Raw genomic sequence first — 11220 nt, forward strand, 5'->3', positions numbered from 1 at the left:
GAAGGTTTATCCAACACAGCGTGGCAAATGACGAGCGCTAGCCAAGTAGCCAGCTACAGATGAGGCGGCTGGTCCCTGGCAATGGGGATTTACAGCACTGACCAGAGCAAAACAACCCACGTTCTACTTTTGGCCACAGTATAGCAAGGGATGCTGGTTAAAGTAAGCCATTTTAATCTAAACACAAAAAGTGAGAAACACCAGCCAAAATGCATCAGCATACTCAGTTTCTAGTTCAATATATAGTCAAATTATAAATTGCATTTTTTTTATTTGTTGGACTAAAACATTGTGTTTTTTATTTTTTGTTTGTTTTGCTGAAAGACTACAAGGAGTAACAATAGAATTCTGATTTGTCATTCACATCAGAAATTGTCGGCCAGATTAATGGCATTTTCATCACATCCTATGGAAAAACTAGACCAGAATTTCTGACTTAAGGCCAGAGGCTGACCAATGTCCCAAAATGGGTTCAGTTTGAATTTTAAGGTCCCATTGCCGTAGGAAATATACAGCACAGTCTTTGGGTTTAGCCCTAGAGAAACCATGGGGGTCATAATTTTAAAAGAGGATTTGGATGTCTTGGGTACTCTCGGGTTAAAGTCCATTTTCCACCACCTTCACATTAGCAAATAGTTTTGGTGTTCTGATTGATTCCGACCTAACTTTCAACAATCATATCAAATCAATTACAAAAGCTGCCTTCTACCATCTGAAGGAGAAGTGTGAATGTTTTTAAATCCAAGTTGAAAACTCTTCTTTTTTCTCATGCTTTTTAGAATATATCCACTTTTTGATATTACTTGCATTGTATGCGGTTTTAATTGTCTTTTTTTTGTCATTTTTATTGTTTGTATCCCATTTTTTTTCAAATGCCTTCAATCATGTAAAGCACATTGAGTTACCTCGTGTATGAAATGCGCTATACAAATACATATGCTTTGCTTTTGCTCTACAACTATACCTCTATACTGTACTGCATTGTATTTATAATTATCTTCCATTTTTGTGTTTTCTGATTGTACAGCATTGAAAAACCAACACATTATCAACGTTGGCCAACAAGATAAATTGCTCTTTATTAAAACCTTTTATGACAGAAATGGGCGCCACGGTGGAGCAGCTGGTAAAGTGTTGGGCTCACAGTTCTGAGTACCCAGTTTCGATCCCGGCCCCGCCTGTGTGGAGCTTGCATGTTCCCCCCATGCCTGTGTGGGTTTTTCTCCGGGCACTCCGGTTTCCTCCCACATCCCACAAACATGCAACATTAATTGGACACTTTAATTTGCCCCTAGGTGTGACCGTGAGTGCGGCTGTTTGTCTCAATGTGCCCTGCGGTTGACTGGCAACCAGTTCAGGGTGTAGCCCGCATCCTGCCCATTGACAGCTGGGATAGGCTCCAGTACTCCCCGCAACCCTCGTGAGGATAAGCGGCAAAGAAAATGGATGAATGGATGACAGAAATGGAGTGAATAGAAAGTTTACTTTTAGGCCTGATTCAATCTCATGCACTTAAAATAACAGAATATTTATGCATAGGTATTCCAAATATACCTTATGTATTAACAGACTACGTGATGACCATACTTTGCCAAGATAAAGCCGCTAGACGAGAAAAGAGGCCACAGCATCTCCAACGTGGCGTTGTAGTGTAGTTTGTAAACGGTTTCTTGCATGTGTGCCAATCACGTGGACTTTCCTGAATGTCAGTGCGCTATGTCCGAACCAAACAAGGTCAATGGACAAAAATAGGCACCTAAGACATTGCAAGTGATTTGTGCATGTGAAAAACTTTTATTTTTATGCCTTGTTTGAAGTCAGGGGCATCCATCTTAAAAGAACCGCGAGTGCAAAAACGTGCCCCGACTGTTCTCTGGGCCGCGGCGAGAGATTTATGGTCGCAAAGGCTTTAACGTGTATGTGCCAACATTAGAGGAGGTTCCCAAAACATGCTTCAAGTGGCTGACATCAGCCTCTGGACAGCACATATGTCAACACAACCATGTGAATGCAGGCATAAATAAGGTACATGTGATGGCGTTCTGTGAATAGGAAACATGGCCATCTTGGTAACAACTTCACTCATTTTTGTGCTGGCGGACCATACGTATTATCAGTTCAATACATCTGGTCACAGTCATAGCGTGTCACATACTATTTGAAATTCTTGCTCTGAGATACCCATGAAAACCTGACAAATTCAAGACATTTTGGAAATTATGACCAGTATAGTCAACATGTACTGACAATTCATCAGAAATGATCCAAAATCAGTTGGATTCTTGCCTTTGCAACACAGTCACGCCTGACAGTTTGGAACTGAGTTTAAATCTGTGACTGATAAGAGGTAATACTAGTAGACAGAACTCCGTTGGGACATAAAAACTGGCGTCTTCTGTTTTGGGTTTCTTTTTTAAGCAAAGTGCAAAGTCAGCTGTGTGCGTTTGTCAATTGGGCAGACTTGATCTCGACTGCAGCTCTTGACTGCGCCACGATGGGCGTGCTGACGCAACAAGGGTGTACCAGTTGACACGGGTCTGCGCCATGTGACAATTTGTTGATTAAAATCCGTCCATTTTCTGAGCCGGTTATCCTCACAAGGGTAAGTCAGTCTGAATTCACATCTGCTCATAGCACATCTAACTTTTAGCTCAGCTGGTCTAATATCCTTTTGGTGAATTTGATCATGACATGCAAGAAGACAGATACACAAGTGCAGACATCCTTCACAAATATGTGCACACTAACAAGTCTACATCTAACATGTGTTTTGTGTGGACTTGGAGAAGGTATTCGACCATGTACCTCAGGTGTTCTGATGGGGGTTATTCAAGAATATGGGGGGGCCAAACCCCCGATACAGGCTGTTTGTTTCTTATACGACTAGTGTTAGAGTTCGGTCCACATAGTAAGTTGGACTCATTTCTGGTGTGGGTTGGACTCCGCCAAGGGTGCCCTTTGTCACCAATTCTCTTCAGAACTTTTGTGGACTGAATTTCTAGGTGCAGCTTAGGGGCAGAGGGGGATTGGTTTGGTAGACTCAGTCTTGCATTTTTGTTTTTTTTTGTAGATGATGTGATTCTGTTGCCTTCATCAAGCCGTTGTCTCTAACTCTGATTGGGGCATTTTGCAGCTCAATGAGAAGCGGGTAGGATGAGAATCAGTACCTCCAAATCTGAGACCATGGTCCTCAGTCAGAAAGGGTGACGTTCCCACCCCAGGTCGGGATTGAGATCCTTCCTCAAGTGGAGGAAGATTGGAACCAGAGATTGACAGGCAGATCGGTGCAGTGTATTGGAAATTACGACCCGTTCAACAAGGTTAAGTGGTCTTAAAATTGAGCAAGGTCCGATCAAAATGGCTCCAAAATGTAGGAAACCAACAATTTTGTCCTGTTAAAGCTCATCACTATACTAATAGTTGGCCTCTAGATTGTGTTTGTCCATTTGTACAATATGTCTTCTGTCGGTCTGCAGCGGGTTTGTACATAGAATCTTGATTACGCATGATTTAAAAGCGGTCAATCATTTGTTTGGCTCCACACGCTGAAGAGCTTTCCAGTGCAAACAAGCCAGTTCCTCGAAATCTCTCACTCGCTTGATTCCAGGCATTGTTGAAGTCTCGTGCTGAAGTGCAGGAAATGTTTTACATCACTCATACATTGCAAAGTTTTGCGTAAAACTGTAAGTGTATTGCATTCCGGCCTTTGCAGATGTCTTATGAGCACCTGGCCTCACACGTGTTCAGTAAATGAATAAAACATTGCACTCAGTTGTTTGTTTGTTTGATCGTCTGCTGACATCAGGGCCAAGTTTCAGGCTGACCCAGACACATACCTTGCGATCCCAAACGAGGGGTGTGGGGGGTGGGAGGGAGGAGACCTAAGCAGCAACATCTGCAAAAAAAAAAAAAACCATTCAATCTTTACACGTTCAAGCAAAGCATGTGCTATTTTCCTCATCATTGTCTTCAGGTGCACTTAAAAGAGTGATGCTTTCAAGAAAATGTCAATTTTTTTATGGTTTGTGTGCCTGGAGGTGACAGACATACTGTAGTCTCTCTTTGCAGCATCTGACATTCCATTGTGCTCCCCGCCTTGCTCAGCTTTGAGTTCAACGCTAATTTCCCTGGACAGACTCAGACAAGAGGCTCCCTTGAAACCTGCCCATGTTTCCTCTCTGCTTATTTTCTCCTATGCAGGATGCTGGACTGTTTAACGGCCATTTTGACACAGTGAAACCTTTCAGCTCGAACCGGATTCATTCCAGAACACTTTCAGAATGTACTGCACTCATTCAAGTAGATCAGGAAATTCACCACAATAATAGACCAAAAAACACTGTCTTGACTTTATTACCTTTTACCTGTAAAGGATTGGTAGCTAGTGGAGCTAGTGGTTAGCTTGTTTGCTTCTGAGGTTCACGGTATTATTTCGGCCCCATCTTATGGCAATTTAGTCTCAAGGAACTACGTTGAAATGAGGTGAGGCGTTTCGTTTTGACAAAAAGTGCTTTGTTGCCATGTTGATGTCAAGTAACTAATTTAAAGTGAGTTGCATAGTTTCATTTAGTCAAAAATAGTACTTTACTAAAATATTGCGGCCAGCTATAGGCAATTATAAACCATTTTGTATGGGGTAATACTTTATTGATTATGTCACAGATGTCAAACTCAAGGCCCCGGGGCCAGATCTGGCCCACCACATGATTTTCTGTGGCCCGCAAAGCCAAATTTAGAGTGTCAATTTCTATGATTCTTGTAAAAATCTGTACCAAAATTTCAAACTGTCATATATCATAAATGATAAAGTTGAAATATTACAAGCATTTTTGTGTTACCAAACGTGATTAGTTGAAAAACTCATGACCCTTGATTTTTTAATCCAAAACTAGTTCATAAATTGATGATGTAGATATAATAAATTGATTAAATATTTGTGTTACACGGTCATAATGGCCCCCTGATGGAAACCGGAACAACAATGTGGCCCACGAGAAAAATCAGTTTGACACCCCTGGATTAGGTGGACAGAGGTGTGTTCTGTAATACTGTTTATAAAATTTACCGAATTTACTGTGGTGGTTTGCCAATTACTTTCAGGTAAATGTTATTCAAGTTAATAACTGCTTTAAAAAAGTATATGTAGGTATTTTATTAAACTGTACCCAATTTATAAAGTATGCAATAACTTCAGGTTTGCTGTTCACCACAAATTTAGACCAATTTCAGAGCACTTTATTAACAATTTCAAAAGTAAAAGAGCAGTTTATTGCATAAATGACTAGTAATCAGTGCGGAATATTATTTTCTTTTGTTTGAGTCACAGTTGACTGTTTCTGAGTTGATCAATTATGCTGGAAATGCATTCTTGAAAGAAAAAATAATGCTTGGCAATATTGTGGAAATGCTTGATTTCTAATGAACTTCACGCTATTAAATTGTTTTGCTGTATGTGCAATCCTTTCATCAAACAATACAAAAAATGAATACCACTTAAATATTTCCCAATATAAAAATGAATAACTTACACATTAATTGTAGTTTATGGATAGTCAAGGTAAAATAATTATGTACACAAACAAAAAAAAATAATAAAACAGATTTTCTTGGTATTTTTGGACATTTACAAAGAATTAAGGTGCACTTGAGTGTCTTGCTCCAAAACTGCATCACAAAGACAACAGTAGATCAGTCCGATACATCAAAACAAGTGAATATTAAATATACCAATGTACAGTGAAACAACTAAGATTATCAAACAGATTAAAAAAAAGTCCAATATGTTTCGCTATAAAAACATAAATTCTAAACAAAAGGGTGAAACGAGAAAAAACAAATCTATACTGTACATTTAGATTTCCCAAGTAAGTGCACTTTTGTCAATTCCTCACAGGAAAAAAAGTCGATGCCTGAGGATGAAGCATGTGGTGTTGCTATACTGGCGTCCATTTGAAGTTTAATCCCAACATTCCCATTTAAAAAAAAAAAAAAACAGGCAGCAAACACAACATGGAGGTGTGATGCTGGCCTCCTGTAGCACCATAGTGAGTACCTAGAGCAGCTATTTTGATATTCGGGACATTAGTCGCTACATTGGCAATAGTAAAAGATACGTAGCACCGTGTGTGTGTGATTTTAAGGACCCATTTTGGACATAAATTGGAAAAAAAAAACAATCACAGGAAGTACAAACAAAAAAAGTCTTCTATAGTTTACATGAATTTACAGTTTATGTACAAATTGTTAACATTGTCTGCTGCCTTTAAATCTTTCTTTTTGTCTTTAAATAAGCCATATATACAAAATTAGGTGGCTGTGCAAATCCTTTCGCCTTTTGATGAGTATATCGTCTCTGTGGGGGTGTGGCAGGTCAGGCCTCCTTTACTTGAACCAGTGCAGGTAGTTTGTCTTCATAGCGGGGAAGCACATGTTGTTGCTGCACGAGCCCCCGTAGCTGGGGGGGCACGCGGAGCAGGGGACCCCGACTTTGTAGGGAGCCTCTCCGATCCAGTTGCCCCTAGAACACACAACGGCGGGGAGTGGGAATGGACCCTGAAAATGGGCAGGAGATAGACCGGGAGCAGCCATTGCTTTGACTTGTGAAGCAGGAAAATTAACTGGAGTGTGTCCTTGTGTTCTATTTCAGATCACTCAGGGCTTCAGGATACAGAAAAAAGAGTTGGATTTCATCCCCCCCCAATCTTTGTTCACACTATGGACATCTGACCAAATTCTATCAATCATGGTTGACTACGGGAAGAATTAATAACCACTGAATTTTTTGTGGCAGCACAGTGGCGTAGCTGTAAAGCATTGGCCTCACAGTTCTGAAGACCGGCCCCGCCTTTGTGGAGTTTGTATGTTCTCTCCATGCCTGCATGGGTTTTCTCCGGGCACTCCAGTTTCCTCCCACAACCCAGAGACATGCAACATTAATTGGACACTCCAAATTGGCCCTAGGTGTGAGTGTGACTGTTGTCTGTCTTCATGTTTCGGCATGAGACATTTACCCACATACAACCAAAGCAATGCAAAAATATTGCTGCCTTCGCCATTATTGATCAAGTCAAATGGAAAATGACCCACATGGGCCATTTTTTTTAAACATCATTTTAACATTACTTACCCAGCAAAAACCATGTTCATCCGTGGTGGAGGTCGAAACTGTCATCTAAAAAGTATTTGATGCTTAAAACCCATCCGTGGGCAGTGTCCCATTTTTGGAACATCATGATTTTCACGCATTATATCCTTCAGGATTTCAAAATATTTACATGTTTTAATCTGAAGCCATAATTTGGTATCAGGAGAGAATAACTCATCGGTCAAAGTTAGCACGGAGTTATTTCCCTTTCCTTCTTGACTCAACATGGCTGCCTCAAGTACACATGGAGCATTTTCCAAGAGAAGAAAGAGAGAAAGGTCAGTATACAACAAGGTTGGCCTCAAAATCCATCCATCAGTATTATTCATGCGCAGGTGTTGTTCTCGAACAATAATTAATTCATAAACATATCTCTAGTATGTACTACTTCACAGAACTGATAACATACACGTCCCAGTTTTGGGACGCTGACCGAGAGAGAGTACATCTTTTTTGGCTTTTTGCATTAGTCGTAAAAGTAACTGATCTTACAAAGTCTATCTATCTATCTATCTATCTATCTATCTATCTATCTATCTATCTATCTATCTATCTATCTATCTATCTATCTATCTATCTATCTATCTATCTATCTATCTATCTATCTATCTATCTATCTATCTATCTATCTATCTATCTATCTATCTATCTATCTATCTATCTAGTTGTGGTTATTCTATTTACATTTTCCATTTTAGGCAAATTGAGATCCTCAGTACCGGTACACGTGCACCAAAATACCAAACGTGATTTGTGTTGAGCATGCTTAATTTCATCGCCGTAAATCCCAAATATTGCAGATGGATACATTTGTAGTGCGTCCAAGCGTACGACAACCAAATAGCAACTGCAGTTAAGGCACACTTAATTCACAATGACGGGTGCAGAAAGAAAAGCCAGGTCATGTCGACTCTCGCATGTCAAAGGAGTAGTTCATTGATGGCCTGAGTGCCTTACATCAGATATTTTGGACCAACCGGATTAAATAACCTTCCTCATAAATCCAAAATGGCTAATTCTTGGAATCCCCACCACCCTTTCAATTGTCTTCTCAAGAGCTTTAGTATTGCAGTACCAATTCACAGGCTCGTATTAAGGTTGTCTGAGTCTCCCCGGCGACTTGGGTGGCATTTCACAGGTCGGCACTGAGCGGCCCGACCAGGTTACGGGATTAGAGCGGCCGTCGCGTAGCCGTCGCGGGGTTAACGGGTTCATTGGTATGAGTGGCACGGAACAACCTAAGCGCTACTTACTTTGGCGAGTAGTTGCAGACTAAATATGTCGCCCGTTTCCACACGGACCCCCAAACGTTCATGTTGTGGCACGTGTGGACGGCGCAGCCCACTTTGTTGGAGGTCGCCCACACCATCTGCGGAACACACAAAACTATTTTATACATAACCTCTGTGATGAGCGTGCCCTTCCACCCCCATGTTGGATGACTTGCTGGGGGGGTCACATTTCAGCATCAGGCGCGTTCTTTTTATGCTGAGTCTTCAAGTCTTGCTGCCAAAGTCACTTTTTGGACTATGTACTGTCAAGCATTTGCCAAGTAATCTATAGGCAATTCTAACAGTTTTTAGGTGGGGCATCGTTTACATTTCTGTTATTGACGAAATTTGCACCACATGTTCCCACCTGTGTGTAATGGGTGCACATGGGGCCGTAGCATCTGAGAGGACATCGGGGGTTGCAGTCGCGGGGGTAAGGAAAGGAGTAATCTTTGACCTCGTCGTACCACGGCTTCACAAGCTGAAGGATGGAACGGTACCTGTGAAGAGAGGACCATCAGACCCTCACACAGAAATATCAGAAATTCACAATATGTACAGAAAACAAAACTTTCACATTACCGCCATGCATGACACCACACGACAACCCATTTTGGCAAGCGTCGAAGGACTAACTGCCACTTTTTCCCATTTTCTTTTTTTAACCCCTTTTTCCCCCATTTGAGAATGTTAAACGGTAAGATGTGAGATGAACTCACATATTTATAACATCATCATTAACAGTGTAAATTGCTTCCACGTGTTTGAATATCAACGTTGCTTCACATTTTTATTGTCAGACCATTTGCCTAAAGAGAACGCACTGGGGACCATGAATGATGTTCCACATGGAAGGTCAAGGGCGAGTGAAGGTCAAGCCTGAAAACATAGCTTCTGTTTATTTGAGGGGTCACACGAGCATTCCTTGAACAGTCACCGGGTCGCCATGCAAGGGAGGGAAAAGAGGAAGGGGGGGCCTGCAAAGCAATGACCGTGACTGCAAGGGAGCATTATCCCTGCTGAGAGTGCTGCAACAGATGTCGGCCAGGGGCGGGGAGGGGGGGGGGCAGTTTGGGGTTCAAAGTTCACCTACCGTCCTGTCCTGACGGAGAGGTTCTGACCCAGAAATCTGAGGAGGTGAGCCGGGCCGTGCTCCCACATGCAGACGTGGGCCCAGTTCTCAGCCGACTGAGCCAGAGTGTCATCCCACACCTAGAGGCACACATGCAAACCATGACACAAAGGGACGCAGGATCCACTCCATCTATGTTCCGTTCAGCACTCGGGTGTGAGATAAGACGTCCATCGCAACGGCTACATAAGAAAAGCGAGCGGACCGGCAGCCGCTGCCACGCAAAAGTCCTTTTCTTCTTCCTGGCCAGTTTCACAATATGGAGGCTTGTAAGATCCCCAAACACTCGCGTGCACATGTGGAGCAAGGACTCGCTTTCATCCAATGATAATTTAACTCCACGAAGGCTTTAAAATGATTAATACCACGAGTAAGAAGCAGATTTTTAATAGAGCAAGGGATCCTATTTCGGCCAAAATGAGCAGCACATGAATCGCTGTTAGGCTGAAGAATCATGTGATGATTCCTAGCCAATCAGTGTCGAAAGTATGGATATGAATAAAATGGATATTGAAATAAAATAGTTATTTTAAGACATAAAAAAGATTTTTTAAAATTTTTCAATTTGCGTAAAAATCTATATGATATTAAAGACACAACATGCAACTTGCTCTAAGCTAATTGAATGACATCAACATGTGTTGATATATTATAATAACGTTATGAGCAGCAATGTGACTTTTGCTTGAAATGAATGCGTTCGGCTTCCTTTTAGAAGTGACTACTTGGGTGGTCCAAACAGCTGAACGGCTGAAAAATAACACGTCACTTATGTCTTACTTCAATTAACCAGCACAGATAAACAGCAAACTGAGTGCATTTATCTATACGACGCGAGTCTCCTGCAAGGTGGTGCATGAACGCACGAGATTTAACGGGGCGCTCACCATGTATTCCATGTTCGACGCCGGAGGGAACACCTTGCCCCTCACTTTGTTGTGGAAATCAAGAATAGCCACCATGTCGCTCTGGGTGATGTAACGCTTCCTCCTGCTCTTCGAAGAAACGGCGCCCTCCATCCCGGCGTCCGCGCTGCTGGAGTTGGTGGAGGGGGGCGCAGCGGTGACGGTGACCGCCAGTGCACTTGTTCCGCAATGCACGCACACAAAGATTAACGCAAGCAAGTGGGACTGCATGTTTGCTGTTTTTTTTTTTTTTTTTTTTGGGGGGGGGGATCCGTCGCGTCGCTGCCGTGGATCTGCAACGAAAGCGAACGCAAGGTGTGTTGTCTCGGCACACTTGAGCAGTTCATTGGAGCGCACTTGCGCAACAAATTGTCGTCTTACCTTTATGGTGTGACCGAAAAAGAGAAAGCAGAACTCGTCCTTGCTTGCAGTTTCTTGCGACTTTGCACACTATAACATGTCTTCTGGGGAAGTCGGTCTCTGCGGGTTTATATACTCTAGCCAGTGGACGATGCGGGAAGTGCATGAGGAGGTAGAAAGACCACCCTCTCCCCCTCCCCAGGTCACCTAAACCACAGCATCGCTCCTTTTGCGCACGTGTCTTACTCATAAGGTACATGGGTCAATGTGACCCACTTTACCTTTAATCGTCAAATAATGTATCTGTCATTTTCGTTACTGTCTCATATGAAAAAATGAAATGAATAAAATCAGCAGATTGAATATAGTCATATTTTTTTTTTTTTATCTAAATAACATTTTCCTGGC

The 11220-nt window shown here is 42.0% G+C and overlaps 1 protein-coding gene across 1 annotated transcript; it reads right to left on the reverse strand.

The window, feature by feature from the left end:
- Nucleotides 1–4929: 4929 nt before the first annotated feature.
- pi15a (peptidase inhibitor 15a) lies at nucleotides 4930–10903 on the reverse strand. The gene is made up of 6 exons (XM_061805178.1): nucleotides 10834–10903; nucleotides 10435–10745; nucleotides 9509–9627; nucleotides 8783–8915; nucleotides 8398–8513; nucleotides 4930–6517 (listed from the first exon to the last, which is right to left on the reverse strand). Exons 2-6 carry the CDS (start codon nucleotides 10681–10683, stop codon nucleotides 6382–6384), a joined length of 753 nt encoding a protein of 250 aa, XP_061661162.1. The 5' UTR covers nucleotides 10684–10745; nucleotides 10834–10903; the 3' UTR covers nucleotides 4930–6381.
- Nucleotides 10904–11220: the final 317 nt, after the last annotated feature.

The sequence above is a fragment of the Syngnathoides biaculeatus genome, chromosome 19 (genome assembly GCF_019802595.1).
Source record: "Syngnathoides biaculeatus isolate LvHL_M chromosome 19, ASM1980259v1, whole genome shotgun sequence".
NCBI classification, from domain to species: Eukaryota; Metazoa; Chordata; class Actinopteri; order Syngnathiformes; family Syngnathidae; genus Syngnathoides; species Syngnathoides biaculeatus.

Coding starts and splice junctions, on each gene's coding strand:
- pi15a (XM_061805178.1), bottom strand. CDS start 10,683: ATGCAGTCCCACTTGCTTGCGTTAATCTTTGTGTGCGTGCATTGCGGA. Junction 9,628..10,434: donor CGTCGAACATGGAATACATG/GTGAGCGCCCCG, acceptor GTGTGCCTCTAG/GTGTGGGATGACACTCTGGC. Junction 6,518..8,397: donor GTCTGCAACTACTCGCCAAA/GTAAGTAGCGCT, acceptor TGTGTGTTCTAG/GGGCAACTGGATCGGAGAGG.